General features: G+C 33.2%; 1 protein-coding gene across 2 annotated transcripts in view; it reads left to right on the forward strand.

Moving 5' to 3' along the window:
* Positions 1-23,376, forward strand: part of LOC136035036 (leucine-rich repeats and immunoglobulin-like domains protein 3) — a 141,755-nt gene extending 118,379 nt beyond the window's left edge. The window contains exons 13-18 of one of the 2 annotated variants that reach the window (XM_065716636.1): positions 4,113-4,345; positions 6,357-6,474; positions 7,591-7,872; positions 13,149-13,427; positions 15,516-15,724; positions 19,062-23,376. In XM_065716636.1, the coding sequence (XP_065572708.1) occupies positions 4,113-4,345; positions 6,357-6,474; positions 7,591-7,872; positions 13,149-13,427; positions 15,516-15,724; positions 19,062-19,478 (1,538 nt within the window). In that variant the 3' untranslated portion in view covers positions 19,479-23,376. The remainder of the gene's footprint in view (positions 1-4,112; positions 4,346-6,356; positions 6,475-7,590; positions 7,873-13,148; positions 13,428-15,515; positions 15,725-19,061) is intronic. The other variant, XM_065716637.1, reaches the window with a different exon arrangement.
* The last annotated feature ends 913 nt before the right edge of the window (positions 23,377-24,289 follow it).

Consider the following 24,289-nt stretch of genomic DNA (forward strand, 5'->3'; position numbering starts at 1 on the left):
ATTTTAAAAATTTCTATCACAGCATGGTTGCCGACTTTGAATTTAACGTCAAACAAGCACTGGTATAGAAATATATATATATATATATATATATATATATATATATATATATATATATATATATATATATATATATATATATATATATATATATATATATATATATATATATATATATATATATATATATATATATATATATATATATATATATATATATATATCATCGAAAGAACTTGACGTTCACGTCAAACATAATTCATTCTACAAACTACATAAAAAAGAGTGGACGATTAGTTAAAAAGTCAAAAATAAAAAGAAACAGATAACAATAAAATTAATGAAAATACTTAAAAAATATAATGAGTCAAAACTTAGTTAAAAGTAAAAATAAAAAATAAATAGATAACAATAAAATTAATGACTAATTTTCCTGGCTATTATATAACTCAACCAAACTCGGAACAAAACTCTTCCGATATCTCATGTTTAACGGGGATGGGAGTCAGTTTGGGGATATGTGACTGTCTGTTGTGGGAGTGGGACTTTTGTTAGAGTGTCTCTTTAATCTAAAACATAGATGTGGCTATCCGGAAACGATGTAAGAATTAAATATGTAGGATCCGTCTCTGTTCAATCGCTTCTTTGTGGCATGTATATCCAGGCTTTCTTCATATGCAAATGGATGTTTGAGGATAGACAATTGCTATTGTTATTACTATTATTACTTTTTTATTGTTGAAACTGGTTCCTCGAGTTGTAACTGATATTCTGAGGTTGAATTGCTCTTTAAAAGGATTTCGCCTTGCTAAACCCTATCATTACTTGATAAGTGCTTTAAAAATTAACAATAAAATAGTAAATTTGTCAGGCTCTACCAACTTAAGAGCAAAGGTTATTATCTTTTGTAATTAAAGTGTCTAATATTTGGTTGTTTTATTAGCTACGTAGCTGATATTCCTTGAGGTTACCTACGTCTTCTCTCTTTTCCCTTTATTTTTATTTCTATCGGAAACAGTACGAGCTACTACGTGCAAAGTCATCATTTATAGGTGTAAACTCCTAATATTTGGGACGGGATAGGTGAGGGAATTATGCCAGGGACATGGACTCGATGCTTTAAAAATTTGGTTTTTGCTTGTTTTATTAAACCGAGCTAGCCTACCATGTCAAAACAGAATAAGTAAATCTTTAAAACGATAGGTACATAGCCACTAGGAAGAAAAAGAGTAACAATCAAACAAGGCGTCTACAAAATTGAAAAAGTGGAAGGATTTAAACCATAAAAAGATAAAAAATCTTAACATTACAAGAGAACAAAATGAAAAAGCCAAAGCAATAACTTTTTTGCTCAGAGTAGTTATTTTTTTACATTGGCGTGATTTTTTCTTTGTAGTCACTTCAATTTAGATACTTTCCTTTTTTGAAAAAAAAAATACTGTTAGGTTTTAAATTCTTTCTTGTTTCAATACTTTGAACGCCTTGTTGCGTACATGTGAAACTTACACTACCATATAAGGCCATATCGAGGGGGGGGGAGGATGATTGACCCCCTCCCCCTGAAATGTTCTCCTGACTCGTAAGACGTAATAAAAAACGCATATAACACATTTTTGATGCGTTTTTTAATTTTGTTTTGTAGTCCCCCCCCTAACAAAATCCTGGAATACGGCCTTGTTGTCATATATATCTTAGAATATATAAGTGGGAATGTGGGTGAAAAATCGAAAAAAAGTTTAAAACATATGGCACCAGATAGCTTAACAACAAGTCGCTTTCATTTGAAATTGTATTCGTCTTTTGGAATCAACAATTTGTTAATGTTTGAGTTTAGACAGACAAAATGAGTTGTCAAATTTAACGAACTAGTTTTTCTTGTTTGTTTTCACGGTAAAACAATGGCAACACTGCCCTTTGATGTTCCTGTAAAAACTGTATATGGCTAGCTTTGAAAAAACTAGCTTTTCAGGTATGAATAGATCTGAGTCTGGGTTCGAGTAAAAAAAATGAAGTATTTTGATGTTTTCGGTACTTTGAGGGACTCAAATTGATCTGATTACTGATCTGAGCCTGTATCAAACAGTTCGTGGTAACGAACTGTAGTAAGGAGCGACCCGGCTCAATAGTAAACGAAACTCTAAAAAACGGAAGTTTGATTCTAAAATATATATCAAATGAATCAGATTTTCATGCTGATATTAAATATATAAGTTTCATCAAATTTAGTCTTTGTCATCAAAAGTTACGAACCTAAGAAAATTTGCCTTATTTTGGAAAATAGGGAGAAACATCCCCTAAAAGTCATATAATCCTAAAAGTCGAAAATCACACCATCGTATTCGGCGTATTAGAGAATCCTACAGTAAAAATTTCAAGCTCTTATCGACAAAAATGTGGAATTTCGTATTTTTTGCCAGAAGACAAATCACGGGTGCTTGTTTATTTGTTTGTTTTTGTTTTTTTTTCCCAGGGGTCATCGTATCGACCAAGTTGTCCTAGAATGTCGCAAGAGGGCTCATTCTAACGGAAATGAAAAGTTCTAGTGCCCTTTTTAAGTGACCAAAAAAATTGGAGGGCACCTAGGCCCCCTCCCACGCTCATTTTTTCTCTAAAGTCAATGGATCAAAATTTTGAGACAGCCATTTTGTTCCGCATAGTCAAAAACCATAATAACTATGTCTTTGGGAATGACTTTAGTAAAAATCTAAGCGCTTAATCAGAGTATTTTTGCTAGGTGAGGAGAGGGAGACGCAAAGGTCGAGTTTATAAGTCAACGCTAATTCGAAAAAAAAACAAACAAATAACTGCTGGATACAGGGGCTCCCAAAGAAAAGTTGTAATTTCGGATTAGGGGTGGATTGGGGGCGGGGGGGTGTCTTGGCCAGTCAATAGTGGGAATAGTGGCCATGGGCCAGTGTTTACATAGTTGTACGGACAACATAAGAAATGCATCAGATTTCAGCAATGTTTAGGTGGTACTTGACAAAAGATGACAAAAAGGTGAAGGTGGTTCTCTTTGATATTAACCTCCAGATGTCATATGTCTGGGTGGTCTCGAAGCAATGTAATACTATTGTCCCATAAGTTATTGCAGTTTTATTTGCTGTTGTTTCATAAGATTTGACGTGATTGTACGAAAAATTATGTGGTTTGTATGGGTTGTAATATACATCTGTTTATGAGCAAATTTGAATATGGGCGAATCCATTCCTTGTGGTTGATTCTCCATAAAAATTAAGTGTCAGAGGATTTTTTTTTTTGTCTAGATAAAAGTTTTATTTTTTTTTTTATTAAAACTGTTTACGATCCAAAATGGCTCTAAATTTTTTTCTGGATGTAATGCGTTGATCGGTAAAGATGTGCTATCTCCATGACGGCGCTCTGTTAAGATGAGGCAATTTGAAAATTATCTAATTGTTGGAGCTGCTGTGCATAGCCACACACATTGACTCGGATGAGGGGGGATTTGACTCAAAAAATTATTCGGGGGCTCCACCATCGTTTAGATGGTTTAGTTCTGGAGCATAAATAATGTCTGCATGGGGAGGGGGGGGGGTAAATGAATCATAATTTTAATATCTGTTATGTATACTTTAGTGTTCGTGTACTTTGACTGTTTTATGGCTGCTTTTCGGGTTTTTTCATCCCCTCCCCCTTTTCGAAATTAGCTTCTTCGTTTGACTGGACCTCTGTTTGTATTTCAATTTATTGGAATAATAGATTGATAAATTACTATGAAACACATTCAACAATTCAACGTCATTCAACATCTACATTTAATAGCCTTTATATCTTTAAAAATTAAATAAAGTAATTGAAAGTTGTTTAAGGTTTTTGAAAATACCTTGAAGATGTTTTCCTTCTTCTTGGGTTAAAATTCATTTTTAGATAATGAAGTACAATTTGGAGCGACGTCTATATTTATTTTGCTCTTATTATTGTTGCTTTTTATTTTCATTTCAATGTTTACAGATTGGGTCTTACTTTTTTAAATACCACTGATTGCTAGCCTAGAACGTTGGTTCATTAGATTTCTAGATTGGGACCAATTTCTTGAAGCACTAAAAAACGAGAAAGTACAAATTAAATCTAGCAGTATGTTCTTTTTTTAGACGACTATCCCAAGCCATTGGTAACAGAAGAGCCCAAAGGACAGATAGCACTGCGAGGTGGTAATTTTACCCTTCGATGCACAGCTGAATCAACAGCCGCTGGTATTATATCGTTTCAATGGAAAAAAGATGATGTTGTTTTAACACTCTCTGAAATAAGCTCGCTATCAGAAGGATCTGTCATTGATGAGACCCTGAATTCCAAGATTTCGGATGATGAGAAGAAAACAGTAGTAAGCTTATTCCTCAACACGGGAGGAGAGGGTTTTCCAAAGTCCAAAGTTTCATATTTGCCTTTCATTAATGGGGGAAAGTGTGGTTTAAAGCTCCCAGTAGTTTATGGTGAATGACGGTTCATGGTGAAACCATTGTCACCCTCTAAAGGTCGTATTCGGCATTTTCCAGCCTCCAAGATTATTACCGATAACTGTTTGCTAAGCTGTTCTCAAAGGGAGATGTTAGATCAAGATGTGATGTTCAACCACACTTTGATCCTCTCAAGTTACATTGTCCTGCTGATTCTCCCTTCGAGAGCAATTCCAACAAAAAATTCAAACAAAAATAGAGTAAATATTATGTAGTTTTGGATCATAGACCTGCTCATATTTGTAATTCATTTTGGTCTTGGGTAGTGGTTTTTATTTAGTGGCTTTTTTTTGTGTATAGCTGAAATGCTCGCAATATATTATTGTTTTCGTTTTCTCATTTTCTTGCCTATGTTTTTTTTTGTCCTAGTACCTAGTTTTGGTAATTAGGTTATTTTTAGATCTTTGTCTTTCCTTGCAACATATCAGAAAAACATATCATGTCAGCTCTTTTCCTCGCTGGAGAGTTTTGCCAACTGATTCCGGAATGATTTGAATATGAGCGGAATAGATTGCACTAAGGCTCATTTTTTTTTTATTTTGTCAGCCTCAAAGACCTAGAATGAATCTTAACGCAAGAAAATCAGTTAAAAGTAACGATTCTAACACCACAAGGGTATTTTTGTGTTCAATAACAAACTGTATTGCCAAATAATTTCCTCCGAAGCAAATTTAACTATCTTGTAATACAATATGATTGAAGAATTAGTATTCATACTGTTACTACTTCTGCTACTAACAACTTCACTAAAGGAAAAAGGTGCCTGAGGCCAACATAGTTGCGCATGCTCCTTCTCCATCTCAGTTTATTCAAAGCTTCACCCTTTACCCCCTTTCATGAAGTTCCAAGTTCTTTTAAATTCTCCCTTACAACCTCTTCTCACCCTATCCGGGGACGACCGGCTTTTCGTTTGGTCCTAGATGGATGGCTAAAAAGCGCAATCTTTGGTACTGAACCGAACTCCTATTTTCGTTCGGCTTATTCTTTGATATGCATTCAGTCAAAATGAGCACCTAAGACTATTCTTAGAGAGTTAATCGGGAAAACATTTAACAAATCTTCCTCAGCGTCTCAAAGCGCCCACGATAACAAATAAAAATATAAGGGAGTAAAAACGGAATAATCTGTCAAAGCCACCAATGGTTCAATTAATTGGCAAGTGAGCCACTCACATCCTGCATAAATATCTTTCATTAATTCTGTTAATATACTGCACTTAATATAATTCCGTTACTTAATCCTAAATTTCATCTTAAATCGTCCCTTAACTCTTCTCGAAAGTAAGTAAAAGTTGCTGATTTCGGCTGTGTTATTCAAAACCCTAAAAAAAAGAGAAAAAATAAGTTTTTTGCCTTTTATTTACCACCTATTGCTTGTCAAAAGAGGATTTTTTTGAACATTGAAGATGGATTAAAGAAAAGTTTTAATAGTAAAAGCTCCGTTCTTCAATATTTGTGTAAATGAGAAAAAGAAATTTTAAGTATTTCATAAAAATAAACTACAAATCTTATTTCTATCGAGGATAAAATAGGATATAGGGAAGCGGATAGCATAATCGATAAAATCTAGGAGTTAAAGAGGACTGGTCAAATCTTCATTAAAAAAAAAAATGTTACATATTAACCCTTTAATTACGACAGCCATTTTATCACCGACGAGCAACTGCTAAATTTTAAAAGGACTTGTTAGTCCGCAATTATGATACCCAATTTCTGTCCATGTGGGAAAATAAATTCCGTCCCTGGAGGTAAGGAACACCCCCTCCCCCTCTAAGGGACCTAAGAATGTGCCTTCGTGTCGAAGATATAGTTTAGTGATAAAATATTTAATATAGCTATTCACAAATAAAAGAAATAATTATGTTTTTTTCATTTTCAGACTACTTCTGAGTTGGTTTTTAGCAACGTGACCGATAGTGATGGTGGACGTTACCAATGCATTGCGTCGAATAGTTTCGGGACAACTTATTCCTCTAAAGCTAAGATTTTAGTGCATGGTGAGAAGACTTCGTTTTAATTCTAACTTGGATATTAGTAATGAATTTAGCTAGTTTAACTCCCCCCCCCTCTCTCTCTCTCTCTTTCTCTCTCTTTCTCTTTCTTTTTCTTTCTCTCTTAATGTAGAACGATTGAATGAAAGTTGAGTTGACTCTGATTGAAAATAAATTGTTAAGATAAAGAAGTTTAACTGTTTCAGGTTTTAAGACGTCTGTCCCATACCCTTTGATATTTTTTAGGGAAAAGAGTATTCTTTTTTTTATATATATTTTAAATAATAGTTAAGTGACAATAGCTTATGCTATTTTTTCCTTTTATTAGAAATCTCTTCGGTCTAGATATCGTCAAAATTATATTCTTTCGTTTATCTGAAACCTAATGTTTTTTCCCCCGGTCGTTTGTTTTTAAAGGATAAACAAGATTTAAAAAATTTGTTGTTCAACAACCTCCTCCTTCCATGCTTACAAAAAAAGTTTCTAGATCTACTAATGACTACATTGTATCTTGCGGAAGCTTCACATACATTGTAAATATACCCATCTCTTCCCAGACACTTCCTTCGAGTATTATCATTGAATGATGGTGTTTTAAAATGTATTTTCCACTTAGAGGCAAAACATATTAAAATCTTTATTCTATCTAGCACAGAGTCTACTCACGATATGTATACGGTATCCTCTTCCCCCTCCATTTTTAGTTCGAAGGAGACTTTCCTAGATATTATTTTGAACAATATCTTAAGGCAGATACTGATCAAAGCCTCCTGAAAAAAAAAAAAAAAAAACTAACTCGAATTTAATGTAAGACCCCTTTCTTTCAAAAAACATGGGTACCGTCGAAAAATTTTCTAAAAGGAAACAAGTGTGGCAAAGTGTTTTGAGGGGAGGTTTGAAGTTAGGAAAAGAAGTTTAAGTGGTTTATTTTTGTTTCACTATTTTTCTCTTTGAGTGTTACAAATGCTGAGTGTTACATTCTGTATATGTTATTGGTCTTAGGTGAAAGGGCAAATATCCCTTCTAAGCAGGAGATGGGGGGTATACGGCTCATTAAACTCAGAACTATTATATAAGGTTTTCATTGTTATAAAATATGAAGTCTTCTAATTACTTTTTTAGTGTTTCCTTCATTCACCAAAGTACCAACTGATGCCAGAATAAAAGTGGGTGGAACTGCTCGACTAGAATGTGACGCTGATGGCTACCCCTCCCCAGAGATAAGCTGGTTCAAAGATGGAGGCTCTGATTTTCCAGCTGCCAGAGAAAGACGGATGCATGTGATGCCTGAAGATGATGTATATTTTATAACTGGAATAACCCCATCTGATATTGGAGTCTACACATGCATGGCAAAGAATCCCGCGGGTAGTGTGACTGCAAACGCTTCATTGACTGTATTAGGTAAGCTATTTATTGGTTACTAGAGGATTTTGCGAGTTGTTGTGAATAGTAAGGTAGTTTGTACGAATGAGGTATCTAAAAGTTTTCCATTTATCCTTTGAGAAGTTTTCAAAATTGAGTAGTGTCATTATTCTCGCTGGTCTTATATTAGGATTCTAACCTGATTTTATTGGATAGAGTTTCTGAATATGCCTAAAACCTAACACACCATTGTGTCAATTCAGAAAAATGTACAACATAAAAAGTACTTATGTTCAAACAAGTAGTCTATGTTTTTTAGGGGAAAATATGTATAGATCATAGTTTGCATAGTAAGTCCCGGTTAATCCTTAGAATTCGAAGTTACGATCATAATATTTTTTGTACATTTTTATATTCAGATGTATTTAGTTCATTCAAACTAATTTTTTGAAACCCTCGAGTAGACAGTTGAACAGAGGAAGGGGAGGGCTGGTTCGAGTCCAAATCCCCTGAAATGTCATGAATTTTTCAGCTCAAGTATTTCACCATATAAATACGTTTTGTATTATTTGCCCATTTTGCGTTTAGACTAACTGCTTTCTCATACCCCAATGATTTCATATTTGTATGGCTACACTTGCAAGAATTTATTTCTAATATTAGCCTGCTTAATTCAGAGGATCGAGTTAACGTAAAGCCGTTTTGGAAATGTTACCGTAGACAGCTCATTGGCTTTGAAAGTTGTATGGAGGTCATCAAACTCCCTGCTGCCTCTGTGACTCGTTGATTTCGGCACATACCAACGTGTTCAACGAGCCCTCTTTGAATGTAGGAATGAGCTCTTGCCAATGTTTGGAAATTCAAAATTTTTTATTTTTATGTTAGGCAACATGTGTGTGTATGATTCTTTTAAAAGTAGAAAGCGTATCTGTTATTTTAATAGTTTTATAGTGGAGCGAAAATAAAGTTTTGAAACTATTCCTGAACTTCTTGTTGTTAGAATTTTAACAAGATAAAAATGTGTTTAAATTAAATGTGCTGCTGAATAATAAAAAGAAAATAAATAAAAAATCAATGTTTAGAATAATCACCAATGATTTTCCTCGGCTGTTGTAAAGTAAATACACCTCTGTTATTTTTTTCTGCGGACAAAAACCCACTTAAGGACCTGATGAGTAGATAATCATGCAAAAAGTACAAGATACGTGGGGCCACGGATATATCATGATGAGTGAAAGTCTGTTGTCAGTTCTAGCAATAAATAGGTAGGCTACTTGCTTGCGTGACCTGCAAGTAAAGGATCGAAATAAATTTTTATTAGTTTACAACCAATCACTAGCTGTTTCTGTCTGTTGATTAACCGCTATTTATTGGTCATTCTTTACATTTATTTCATGCGGTCTTTTGCGCTTATTCGAGAGAGGAGGAGTAAGGTGAGGCTTGTGACAACCTGCTGTTTGGATGTTCGTTGTGTGACATTTTATTACCAGACTCACTTGGTGTGTACACAGGTGGTGTTTAACTTAGTGATAATATCGTGCTAAGATCTAAGAATTGATGTTGATACCAAAAATCATAAACTGACAAACATCATGCAATAAATGTATCTCAATAGTTAATAAACATCAAGTTGGAAAAACTCGTGCCTTTTGAAGGGTTGCACACTAGGTTGTTGCAAGCACGCTATTCTGCTAACTAGAAAAAGATATATTTTTAGGCCATTTTTAATGAGCTATCACTTTTTTATCCAGGTATAAGATAGAGGGACTCCTGGGTATTTGCAATTATGACTATTTTGTTAATTAATGAACATTATAGAAAGTATAGGCTGCTATACTATTATTCCGGAGGTGTCACTAAGCCTGGGTAGGAGATTTGAAGAGCCAAAATCTATATAGAATTGCGGTGTTTCTCTGTTGAGGTCTGTATGATACCTTTTTGTTTCGGTTTTCTATTTATGGTTTAATTCATTTTCAGAAAGTGAAATGATAGGCTACTTCAGTATTATGTTTTATTTTATTTTGTTTAGTTCGACACTTAAATTTAAAAATTTCAACCGGGCCCACCCCTGGCTACTCTATGGATACTATGTTGGTATTTCGGCTGATTTGATTGATATTTTTTAATTATGTGAGGTATACTCATAATCAAGTAAAGTTTTGGGGATTTATCAACAATGATAACGCTTCATTTAAATTTTTACTCTTGCGCTGTTTAAATCCTCTTTTTCTGCCGGCCCCCTAGATTGCCCCCTTCCTAAATTTAAAAACAACTTTTATTTACTTTAATTTTTTTAAAAAGGGAATTCTTCCTAGATTTTTGAAAATGCCTTTTAAAAAAGGTTTTAAAAAACTAATAAAGGTAGATTTATGATGGAAAGGAAATGCTAGAAAAAAATCAATCGACGTGGAAGGTTAACATAGAAGCTTTCGGTAACTAGCCGAAGCCTTTACGAATATTACTGGTAAAGCCTTCGGCTAGTTACCGAAGACGCGTGGGTTTAACTTATATATAAACAGTGATTTTCCTATTATTTTTCTTATAGCGAGTAAAAGCCACAGGCTTTTTGGCAGTTTTTATATTCATTGGGCCCATTTTTATTTTCCGTACGTGCAATGTTCGACCTCGGTGATGTGTTTTTCTATGTATATATTTTTTTACTGGTAAAATCCTGTGTTTGATTATTGTTCTCATTTTATTTGATAATATTTTAAATCTGCATTATTTAAATCAAGATAATGTATCTGTTACTGGTATCCTGCCTATCCCCAGAACGCCAAGTTTCTCATAGGTTTTTTTTTAGTGAGATGCTACGTCTTCATCCGTTTTTGCACTTGCTAGTGGGTGTATTGATGCTGACATCTATGTTAGAACAGTTAAGGACAAGATGGCAACAATATTTACATAGAAACTCGGAATTTTCAAAATCCTGCTTAGTGTAATTTTCGGTAGTATTTCGGTAGCTTAGTATAATTTCAGTTTTAGTGGACTTCAAGTATAAATATTTCATTGAAAGTCAGAACTGTATTTTATTTAAACTCTAAACACTTTTTTCGTATTGAGAGGGTAGGTTGGAAACACATGAAAATGTATTTTCAGGCTATTGTTTTCTCGGGAAGGGATTGTCGCTGGACTTGTCTTAGAAAGGGGGATTATTAGCAATCCTTCTTCCTGCGTGTGAATGCGATATTTGCTCTATTAACTTGCGAGCTTTTAGGAAATATTCGTTAATTTGTCCATCTGTGGACGTTTCCAAGCAAAGAATACCGGCTTTGAGTCAAGTACACCTTAAACAAAGAGCATCAAATCCATCGGAATCTCCAGTTTTAACCAGTGGGTGTGTAAAACTGATTTTGACTTTTGACATGTTATATGCAAACCTGTGGTATTTAATCCTATTGAATTCCCTAATTTGGTTCAGTGAAATTGAATGACTTGTTGAAAATCTTCTTGTATTGTTTGTTATTTAGTACCATAGTTTTTGCCATTCAAATGACAACTTAAAATTGATTGAGATGTGTATAAAGTACATAATTTCTGGAACCGATTTGGCCGCTTTTTTCTCTTAAAGGAATTGAATGCGTTTTATTGTGCAATTATTCAGTTTCGAAATTATTTATATTCCGCTTCGATTTTAGAGCTAACCTACTGAGTAAATCTTGCTCTAAGGTCTACGTAAAGCTTTTAAATTACTATTTTATGGTTATCAATATTAATGAACTTGATAATGTTCTTTTGAAAGAATTCATTGTGATGTAAGTACCTAGTATTCAATCTCCAAATTAGTAACATTTCATTCAATTATGGTGCTGTTCTGCTCTTACACAAAGTCTTTGTACATATATGACTAAATTTTGTAATTAAGTCTATTGTTGTTAAATTATATAATTGTGAATATTTTCATTTCGTCAGCAATTAGTTTCCAAACAAGTATTCTGGTTTAATACGGTGCCGACTCTGTGGAAATGTTGTGAATGAAGATTGACGAAGGATTTTTGAGTTACTATTAGATGTGTATCTAGACTAATGAACTTGATAATATTGACTAATAGTCACTCAATAGTCATTACAATCTGAGAATACGTCCTCATTGAGTTAGGTTATAATTTACACGCAAAGAAATCTAAATTGGTGTAAAATAGGACTCATTGAAAAATATCCAAAAAAACCGTTTTTAGAAAAATCTTTAAAATTTAGATGGCAATCACAAAACTGATTCTTAATTATGAAACATAACTTATTATTCGAACTTTGATGGAATTAAATAAAAAAAACAAGTCTTTTCAAATGAAAGTAAGGAGCAACATTAAAACTTAAAACGAACCGAAATTACTCCGTGTATGAAAGGGGCTTTTCCTCCTCAACGCCTCGCTCTTTACGCTAAAGTTTGACTCTTTCTCTTAACTCTACTTTTTAAAACAGTACGAAACTGCTTTTTAAAACAGTAAGAAACAGTAGGTGATAGCTGTTCTTTTCGCTGAGGACAGTTATTGCATACGTAGGCTGAATATTCAATTAGTTTCCTTTAAAATTACTGTCTTTAAAAGTTTCTCATGTCGTTATTTTCTCTATTGCTTGTGTGATGAAAGACAGTATACATTTTGTCGTTATTTCTATTAAGGGTAATGTAGCCTTTTTTTTAGTTTTGAGGAAAGTTTTTATACAAGAATTTGCCATAAATTAACGCACTGTTTTTTCAAACAGAATTGCAACACTGTTTTTTGCATGTTTAGAATCTGTCAAACCATGCATTAATTAAAAACGTTCAGAAATTAAATAAAAAAGACAAGTTTTTTCAACTGAAAGTAAGGAGATCCCATTCTTCGTTTGACAAACGAAGATCCCACTCTTCGTTTGAATTCTCATAGATAGAGGCATTAGTTGTCGACAGTACTGTATCCAGAGCGGGCGGAATTAAAAAATTAGTGAACTCAAAAATTAATCTGTTGAAAAACTAATAATCATTTGTGTTCTTGCTCCTCGGTTTTATTGTTTTAAATCTCAAAAGCTGTTCAGAAAATATACACATTAGCCATTGTATTTTATTCCCTGAAGGTAGCATTGGGTGTTAAAATATGTTGGTATATATGTTGGTATATGTTGGTATATATATATATGTTGGTAAATATGTTGGCTCAGATGAAAAGGAGTTTGTGGACTATACCTCGTGTAGTATGTTAAATCTTCAAATGTTTCAACTTGGTTTATCTTGTAAATCTTCAACTTGTTTGAAATAATTGCAAATCGACTTGAGACCACATTCCCCCACACAATCTTAACTCTATCTAATTATTTACATATCAATTTTTTTTAAGAAACACCTGATTTCGTCCGTCCAATGGAACCTAGTAAAGAGGTAATGGCTGGATCAACAGCTGTATTAGAATGTATGGCGTCTGGCTCCCCTAAGCCCCGCCTCGTTTGGACAAAAGACGGTGGCCCACTGCCTGTTACTGAACGTCATTTTTTTACGGCTGATAATCAGTTATTAATCATTGTTCATGTAAAGGAATCAGATACAGGCCGGTACGAATGTGAGATGTCCAACGTTCTTGGAAAAAGTCAGGGAGCGACCCTGCTCGCTGTTAAACCCGGTTAGTTACTTGTTTCTTGTTTACTTTCTTAGTTTTGTTTGTTTACTTAGTTTGTTTGTTACTTAGTTAGTTTTGTTTGTTTACTTTCTTACTTTGTTTACTTACTTAGTTTACTTTCGTAGTTACTTGTTTCTTACTTAGTTACTTGTTACTGTTACTTGTTACTTAGTTTCAGTTTATGTAATTTTGAATATATAACACAATAAAAAGCGAAGTGAAGTATAGGAGTAGGAAAACCATGTGTATTTTTCTTGCTTCTGATATTTGAAGTTGTCTTGCTAGATAATGGAACAATTTAAAAGAATATATCTATTACACTGGGGGCTAATCACCGACACCGTAGCGCTATGGATTTTCATTGATTTTAGTGCAGTCCCTTTTTCTATTTATACTTTTTCTTTTAATTTTTGTTTATCCTTCACCTCTTGTATTGTGGATGAGTAATAAATTATTATTATTAAGGGAAAATAACCATAGGGGCTTGTTTTTTAACGAAAGATTTTTGGAAAATGATTAAGTGAGGAAACTTAGGTTTCTTTCCAATAAAACAACCACGCAATATAATTTTCAACCAAGATAATGATATAAATAAAGATATAAATATAAATAAATATAAAAAATATAAACGTAAATAAAAGAATATAAGTAAATATTATCTATAAATATAATCAAATATAAATAAAGTCTTAATATAAATATTATTCTCATCAGTAATTTATCTCTTTTACTTTTTTATTTTTACTTTGGGCTGAAGAAGAAAGCTTGCTTTCGCCGATAGAGGATAAGGGACGTTTTATTTTTGACTCTTACTTTACTTTGCTTTTTCCTACAATTTTAATATTTTAGTTTGTAGCCTATATGTTTGAATATATTTAATTTATGCTTTGTTGAAGTTTTCTGCTTCTGCTGATTAACGGTGTACGGTCACTGGCTCTAATAGTTTTCAATATTAATAATGCCATTTTCAAATGCCAAATGAGCAATTATTTTCAATTTTTTACGATTTCTTTGATTCAAACAAATTTGTCCTTCTAACAGTTGAAACTTTCTCGCATATTTCCATTTATTATAAAAATCTACAGCAACCTTCATGAAGAATACGAAAGCTATGAAAATATCTTAAAATAAAATGTAAAGTATGGAGAATAATGCTGACACGAACGTCCCCATAAAAAAGGAACTTACGAATAGGGAAATCTTGCGAAGAGAATAGCTAATTTAATTTTTAATAAATCTTAGGGCTTAATTTTGCCTATAGATATATCAGGTGATTTTTGAGCGTCAAAGGACTTATTTCAGCCGTTTGCCGGCCTATATAGAAGATACAGAAAAGATCTTGCTGAAGAAACTTAACTGAAAATCAAGAATAATCCTGAATCACTTCTTGACCTGATATACCCGTAGACTAGTCAACGCTTTGGATATACTAGATAACCTTCATTTCTTTGTACACTTTAATGAGAACTTATTATTCGCTAAATTAATTTGAATTATTTATTATTTATTTTCAAATATATTTTGTGAAGTTGCTTCAAGACAAAGACTAAACTAACTCGTGGTCTACTATGTGAAGAAATTTGAAAATATTCTTCAGTTTCATATCAATTATATCAATTATTATATTCATACGCCCTTTTGACAATCCGTATGCACATAGTACCTTTTGATTGAGTTCACCTTTCCACTCAGCATTTCCTCAAATTTTCACTTCAATACCCTCAACCTTGGGAGTGTTTGCTACAGAAACAGTAGTTGTAGTGTTAGTAGTTTTGTAGGTGTAGTAGTAGTAGTAGCAATAGTATTAGTAGTGTCATGCAAATGTTTTCTTTTCGGTCAATTGATTTTCTGGAAACAAACTCCTGAAAACAAACTAATAATTTATCTTTTAAAGAGTTATAATTTATAATTTATATTATATTATATAATTGTATAATTTATATAATATATAATTTATAAAATAATTTATAATTAATAAGGTATAATTTATAATTTATATTATATTTATAATAATATATTATATTTATAATAATATATAATTTATATAATTAATATATATACCTCTTACCATTTTCTGGTTTTTTTTTTCAGCCCCACTGACATTTGGCCTTTCAGTCCAAGACGGAGCGACAATTGCAGCAATTATCGTCATTGTCGTCGTCTTGGCCATTGTTTTGACATCGGTTGTTTGGGTCTACTGTATCTATCGTTCAAAAAAACAAATAAGCCTACCCGAAGAAATGCTACCCCCTGGATCTGAAGCTCCTGTACCTGATTTTACGATGCTCTACCCAGAAATGGTATTTTATTCCTTATTTTTGATGCAATGCTAGTTGTGTTGGTAGTGTTGTGAGGGCACCATTGTTAGTGGCGTTGCACCATTTGTGTTAAGGTACCAACGACATCAATATAAACACACTTTTTGGGTAAAATTCTAGTTAATTGACTTCTTGCTATCTCAGAAACGGTTTAGGTTAGGAAAATGAAACTTTCAGGGATGAATCTACAGATTAAAGTATGTCCCGGGAAGGTATTATGAAGCAACTATCTCCACTCCTTCTCCCTCTAGAGGGCCCTGAACTTTGATGACCTTTAAAAATATGTGTGTTATAAAAGTGAAACCTTGCAAAGTGGATCTTCTGCTCAATTGAATTACAACAAAATTGTTTTCAGCTTCATAACTTTGCTCAATTCCATTGTATAAGGTTTTAAAGATATGCAAACACATTTCCTAAATTTTGAAGAAAAAAAAAAACAACATTGACATGGCTCAAAATTCTACTCAATTAACAGGAATTGTATTTTCAGAACTAAAGGCAGAGAAAAAGCAACTAGTAACTGAAAATTAATGTAAAATGTTGTTTTGTCAAAATTTCAATAGGTATAGACCTGTCATGTAGGCAAATTTCAGGGCCTTCTAGAGGGAGAAGGGGTGGAGATGGGTATTTTAAAATACCTTCCCAGGACATACTTTGGCCTGTAGAACCATCCCTGAAAGTTCCATTTTCCTAACCTAAACCCTTTCCGAGATAGCAAGAAGTCAATTAACTAGAATTTTACCCACTTTTTGGCCCGGGACCCTTCTTAGCCTGATTGTACCTGAAATCTGCAACTTACTAACAATTTTTCTTTCGATTGTTTCAAAAAGTAGCCCTACAATTTTTAGGGTAGCCCCATAAGCCCCACAATTTCGTCAGTTTTGCCACATTGAACCGCAAAAAAAAGATTTTCTTTATATTAAAGATCACTACTTACATATCTGGATATGTATCTTCTTTTTGGTTAAAAACTGGATTGTTGATTTCTATAGTTTTTTTTTAAGGCGTTTTAAGTTTGTCCTTAACCGATTCAGACAATCAGGTTTCATTTTCACTGTCCTCGGTACTTTAAAAGCTTGTACAGTTCTTGTTTTGGTCATGGTAATTCAAAAAAAAGTTCACCTAAAATCAGTCTTAACGCTTTTGAAAACAAAATGCTTAGAGTTAAATGAGGGTAGCAACGATAAAGCAAACGGTATTATAGATAGTCTGTTTTTTGGCTATATGGTGACTATTTTTTTGTTCATTCTTTTCTTGCTTTTTTTTTTACTAAAGACATTTAGGTTATATTTTCAAAAGATAAGAAAAATGGTAATCAAAAGCTTCATTTTCATGTACGTCTGCTATGTGAATATAGACATAACCTTTTTAGAAATAAAATTAAAAATAAGTATTTTTTTTAGAACACAAATTAAGACCGACGTAAATCGTAAATTTTCCTAAAAACTCCTAAATATGGAGATGACTGCCCCCTCATCTCTGTACTTCAGTTTAACTCATATTTTAATAAAAGACACTACATGTTTTCAAACGTTGACTTTCCTTCTTTTGCCACAATGCTTCATAATTGGGTGTACTTATTTAGTTACATTTGCGTTAGTTCATTTACCATTGTTGATGATACCGATAACAAACATTTTCAGCTCGATGTTTAAAAGTTTAGTGCTTAAAGCTAAGCTTCTGGGTAAGGAGTGGTGATAGACCCCCTCCCCCTTCGTATTTAGAGTATTTTCTGGTCGTTTAAAGCGTTAATATCGGGTTTTGCTTCCTATTTAAAATTTTTTCCCTTAAATCTATGCCCGTCTTTATGTCCCTTTATAATAAGTAAATTAGAGACTGTACAAGTTACTTGTACTGCACACTCGTGTTAGTCTGTCTTCAGAAAATGCTCGATATAATATCGATATATTATCGATATATCGATAATTCGATATATCAACCAAGATGCGATCTCACAATTCTTGTTCTTGTGATATATCGGCCCTACTTTGGCCATAACCTCCCCTGTGGGGCAAAAAATAGCGAAAACGATCGTTTAATACAGTATGTGTATTTTTCAATCTTCTATTTACTTGTTTATACTATTAATGCATTAAGCTATTTGAGTAATGAAATTATATGAAAAAAGAGAGAAAAATTCCAAACTGTTTCCGCAGATAAATATTCTCAAAGTTAATTCGAAAATGCTCGTTAGTTATTTTCATATAGATTAAATATTTTGAAGAATTGCAAGGTGTGGCTATGTTCATTAGAAATACATTCAGTTTCCAGGATGTTAATACTAAATATCTATGACTAGATCATACTTTACATGGGAGCCAGTTTTGAAAATTATATTCTTCTCAGTTTATCAACGGAAGTTCTTGTAATTGAAACAAAGAGGGCGTTTTTTAATCTTCTTGCGTCTAAATAGTAATGAAAATACTCTGCTTTTTTCTATGTTAGATTAATATTGGATGAAAAATATAGTTAAAAATAAAGATTTAAAGTAACAAGAGATACAAAAGCTTACTTTAGTCTGGGTTTTCACTTACTTGGGTAACGCCAAGGAACATCAGTAAACCCTGTACAAAGTTCATAGACTTGCTATAAAGGATAAAAGATTCTCCAGACTCATTGATTGGGCATAGGGCATCACATCGACATTTCAGTTGCTGCGTCTTTTTTTACAGGGACAGGCAGCAAGGCTGTCACCCTACCTTTTGGGAGGGGGAATCGAACCCGGGGCCCCGTATTCCAGTGTTACTAAATATCAAATCGGAAGAAGAAAGAAAAAGCACTAGTTTTCCAGAATTCTATAAATACAGAGGAATGTCACATGTCAGTTTATTAGATTTAGTTTTACAGTTACAGGTTGGATAAAATGCGAAGCGATAATTTTTGTTCATTTTAAGTCCCAATTTTGCTCTCAATTAGAAAACTTTTGCTCCCAATTAGAAAACCCAATTAGTCCCAATTAGAAAACTCAGCCGTTTAATATTAAATGAATTCCATTTATTGAAAGGCTACAACATCAGAACTGTTCCTTCAAATCACATTGCTGCTGGAAACTATTCAAAGTAATATTCAAAGAAAATCAAAGTAATATTTGGAGATAGGCTCAGAGTGGCTGTTGGTTTGAATGAGATAAAGGCTTGCGCTCTTCCAATCGTCTTATTAGGAGAATAACTCAGGAGAAAAAAGTATGACCTTTGTAATTGTCTTAAACAGGAGTTAAGACCGGACGAAGGCTACCCTCCTGCAACTACTGCATAAGCTTCTTAAGGTTTAGAATTTTTACAAGCCTTATTTAATTAGTTAAGATGCTTCTCTTTTTTAGGATGTCAATTATAGCAACCCCAGTCCATACCTCCATCCTCAGTATAGTAATAGTGATCACTCTGATAGTGAAAGCCTCCGCGATAGCGGCACAGGAGATAGTGCTCGGGACGAAGTGACAGGAACCCGAGATGAAATCCATCTAGATCATGAGAGTGCATCGTTATTGCGTGGCTCTAGTCTCCAAAGCTTACACCCGACAAATAGTGAGCTTAGTTGTGACACTCGGAATTCGAGTTATAGTAGTAAGCTGAGTGTTCGACCGAGGCATGTACGAACTTTAAGTACATTTCAGCCAGTTGCTCCTCCTCGTCCTCCTCAGTTTATGACTAAAGTAAATGAAGAGGTGATAAATTTACGGACAAATCCATTAAGTCAGCTACCAGATGAGGGGGAAGAGGTAGTTGCTATATGCTAATGACATAGCTAAAATTTAAATTAAATGAAGGATCATGTGTGTGTTCTATGGTGTTTAATGCATTGATGCACAGAATAGTGGGGGGACTATTAAAGTTAAAGCCAAATCGGTTTACTGTTTGCAATTCCATTAGCTGTTCTGAATTTCGGATCAAGCTAGTCTATTATTTTCAGCTTAAATACAAAATTACTGGACTTTGGCAGTCTTATTAGTCATCAGTTACAATTACTTGAATATGTCGGTGCAATAGGTTCTTTGATCGGACACAATTGGAAGTTGCTCGTTCTAACGGTCTTCTTAAGATGTTAATATTAAAATCTGACGTAGCAAGACATTTATCTATAATATTAACTAGACATATTATGTATTAAGTGCTATGGAACACACCACATGTTTGTTTGACAATGTGTGTCGAAAAGTGTTAGCTGTTTCAGTTAATTTGTTGTGTTGTTTCGTTATTTTATTACGCTTTGCTTATGTTCGAAGTGGTTTTGACAAGTTAATAATATGACAATATTTTCACTCAATTAATAGAATATCTGAAAATTTTTTTAGGAAAGGATGTAAAAGGTGTTTTTTCAGCAAAATTTGACCTAAAGCTTTCTAAATATAATTTTTGTTTAATCTTTCTATAAAGTGGTGCTGGTCTGTATTTGGAACGAATCTTTTAAAGTATTCATCATACACGCGCTAAGGTTTGACAGAAAACGGCAAATTTTGTCATCCAAAAATATTCAAAACGAGAATTCAGTGTGAACCCCTGTCCATATGTTTCTTTGGAATTGAACATCTTGGTCTATATAAGATAGATCCAAATTTTGTAATTCTAGGAAACCGACAATGATTTCGATTGGAGAAACAATTTTCTCAATAATTATCGTAAACAGAAGCTAATTGAATACTTGCTTGCATTAAGACAATTTTTTTTACCTCGGCCGAAAGTCCTTAGCCTAAGTAAATTTCAAATCCTGTCAAAGCCTATTTAAGGGAAGGATATATTTTATATTATGCGTCCAATGTTAGCAGTGTTTGACTCTCTGTACTGTCAATGATTGAAAATGTTGTCATATATTTCTCAGAAATGGATCTCAGTTTTTAAGTAGAGAGCTTATTATGTTGTGTAGTTCCTATATGTGTTTTTAGTGTTGCCTTTCATTATATATTTTCGTTGCTTTGTTCAAGAGTTGTCTTTTCGGAATGCCTGTTGTTTTGTAAGAAATTGGTTATTTATTTTATCAAGGGTCTTGGGTTGTTTAACCTCCTCAATGTTCCAAGAATATTTATTACTATTGAATAGGAAATCAGATCTTGTAGCCTGGATTATTATCTTAATCAATTGTCCTGGAATGATCCAAAAACTCCTCCTAAAATAAGACATGCTTACGTTTTTTCCCCCCAAATCTAATTTAAAGTGTAGACGAGGAGCTCTGTGCTTTTTTTTCTTTTTATTGAAGAGGCAATTTTCTTTTTTTCTATTTTTTTGGGAGGTAGGGGGAAATGAATGAAGTTTAGAGGGTAAAGTTAAAAAAAAGAGAGAGTAAAATATTGACATTTTTCTTGAAGGGTAGAAACACAATATGGATATTATAGTTGGATGATTAAGAAACGCCACCAGAAAATTAGTTTTGATAGTAGGTTCGGTATCAGAGTGAACCAAAGCAAAGTGGCTGAAACCATATATAAAAAGAAGATAGGAAACTGTCTGTGCGGTAGCATTAAAGTGAAAATATCTTATTGAATGCCATTTTTGAAAAAGGGGTGTAGGGTCAGAAGGGAGAAATTGAAAAGTCATGTTAGGTTAGCCTAACCTCACATGAATCATTTAGCCTGTATACAACAATACATCCTTGGCTTTGAGAAAGAAAGAGTCCAAACCATCATAATTAAAAAAAGGAGGGAGAAATCTAAATTCGCTCAAAAACCAAAAGAAGTTTTGCTCCGTGAACATCAGTGGCTGATCTAAGAGCGCCATGCTCCCACCTGTTGATGTAGTGCGATTTATTTTCGGGCAGTTTTCAAGCAAAAATTAAAAAAAGGTTATATCTCCCATATGAATCTGTTGAGCGTAAAAAGGGCTAGAGATACTGGCCCTCTCACCTTCCCAAAATTCCGGATCCTCCTCAGATATAATTAATACTACAAAGTTTCTTTTAGCCTCGTATTTATCACTGTCTACACACGACTATTTTAGACCAGTCAGATAAGAAAAGATTTAAATTATGATTTGTCGAAACTAATTTTCGCCTAAACATTGATGTCTAGCTAAGCCTGCTTAGGAATTCAGCATTATCACCTTAAGGCTACGGCCCGATTTTTTTTTTCGCAGGACGCTACAAGATTCTTCCGTGGGATGGTAACTATTTGTTTATGGCTGACATTAAATCACTTCCTTCCGCACATTGTTTTTGTCTGATAACGATAAATTTTACAAGATAATGATTTTTAATGTAGACAACAGTAAAACCAACTTGCTTCAAGAAGTATGGTCACTTTATGGTATAAACTGAAGATTATAGCAAAGACTTAAGAGAATTCCTTTTCTGTTACTATGGAAGTAAATCATGTACTTCAGATAAAAAAAATCTAAATCAGAAGTGGCCTATTCTGACAAAACCAAATATTGAAAAACAAGGTCTATGGTTATTAAAAAAAAGGAGAATGACACAAATTTTTTGCCTGCATGTAACCAGATGTCTTCAGCATTGACAAAGAGAAAATATAAACCATAATAGCTTTAAAAAATGGAATAAATTTAAAGTCAACAGTATTTTTTCTTTTCGTTTTTGGGTGAATTTAGATTTCTCCCTCCTTTTTTAAATTATAATAGTTTGAACTCTTTTTTCTCAAAGCCTAGAATGTACTGTTGTATACAGGCTAAATGATTCATGTGAGGCTAGGTTAACCTAACATCGCTTTTCAATTTCTCACTTCTGATCCTACCCCCCCCCCCTTTTTTTTTAAATTTTCTTTTCGATTTTTGTGAAATATTTCATTAAAACTTTACAAATTAGGATTTACCAAATGTATAATGAATGGAGGAAATATTAACTTTCCATTGTGTGGGATAAATAATGACGAAAACCACACAGCCTTTCCATCATACAAACAATTGAGAAGAGACAATGCAACGAAGGATTTTTTTTTAAAGAGAATAAATTGCAGAAGAAAACAAATTGAGTATTTTGCTCATAGAACTAATAGCCGTCTTCAACTGAACAAAAAAGTGGGCAAAGATGAAGTTCAATTACGACAAATAACGAGGAAACAAAAAACAAATTCAGCAATAAAGGAGTCCGAGTCTCATTACCCTCTACCAGTTTGGCCCTATTTCTGAAAATGTAGATTAAGGCAATCGATCCATTTGATTTTTTAAGTTTCCGAACATGTAGCTGAAGGGGAGATAACACGAACAAATTATCAACCTCAATAATGTCTACAGTATAATCACAGTTTTTTGTTTTAATATCAAAAAGTGTCTAAACATTATGTCTTGTATTATTAAATAGAACATTTCCCAATAAACACAGAGCGTGATGAATCTAAGGTTATATATAGTAATTTCTAATTTTAGTTTTTTACCAATATCAGATAAGGAAATGAACTTGAAGCTTGGTTAGTTCTATTCAATTTCAGCGCACACATGTTTTGTAGTTTGTGCTAAGTCTCAGAACATATTTCCAAATTTATATTTCATGGCTCTGTATGATCAATGAATTTTTCTTGCCGAAACAGATCAGCGTTGCTCGAGAATCTTTATAATGCTTCACGTCTATAAAACATCTCCAAAAAGTTAGTTCTTCCTTATATCACTCGATTATCAACTATCCCCCTCTCTCCAACAAACTCCCCCTCGCCTCTTCTTGGCATTATCATGCCACGTCCCGTAGCTTCCTACTGTAAAAATCAAATTAAAAAAAAGAAGAAGAAAAAATAAGTTGCCTCCTGGACTGAATTGAATACCTGGTGCGCTTAATAAAGACCTTAAAACCACTACACCTTAGAACCGTATAAATAAATGATGAATATAATGCTAAAATTTGTCCCTCTAACGGGCTCCTCGTCCCACTTTTTCTGTCGAGTTTCAGTCCAATTGGTTCACTCCTTTGGGAATGCATTGCAATAAACAAAGAGCTTTATATGTTCTCTTTAATTCTTAAGAGCAGTATTTAAAATGTTCACTGCTAATAAACTGAACAAATATAAACGGAAAGAATTAATTGAAAATTTCATGAAAGTTTTAGTACAAAATCTTCTCAATATTTGGGCCTGTGCTGATTTTATAGTTGGGTTCTTCTTTTGTGCCAACTTTTACCACGATAATAGCCAGTAACACTTTGCCTATATAATATTTTATAAGTATGATTTATTAAAATAACCCTTTTGTCAATAGCCAGTAATACTTTGATTAGATTATATTTTGAGAGTATAGTTTGTTAAAATACCCCTTTTGTCTAATTTTTGTATATCTAACTTGTCTAACTTGATAGCTGACCAATCGTTGAGTAAAAACTTTCCATAATACATTTTCTGTTTATTTTGTATTTTCTGTAGATCTTCAAATTTGTATTTTTTAGGGGGCCCATCTGTGTTTTGTCTTTCATTTTTATCAGCTTTGCTGAATGTTTTTGGCTGCCGTTTTGGCAATCCACCCAACTGGAAGAGAATATCAGTTTCCATTTCCAAAGAAAGTGTATTTTTTCCATAACGTTTTTAGAAGAAAATGACATTATTATAACGTTTTTAGAAGAAAATAACGTTATTATAACGTTTTTAGAAGAAAATGACGTTATTATAACGTTTTTAGAAGAAAA

Source organism: Artemia franciscana, chromosome 13, assembly GCF_032884065.1.
Source record: "Artemia franciscana chromosome 13, ASM3288406v1, whole genome shotgun sequence".
Lineage (NCBI taxonomy): Eukaryota > Metazoa > Arthropoda > Branchiopoda > Anostraca > Artemiidae > Artemia > Artemia franciscana.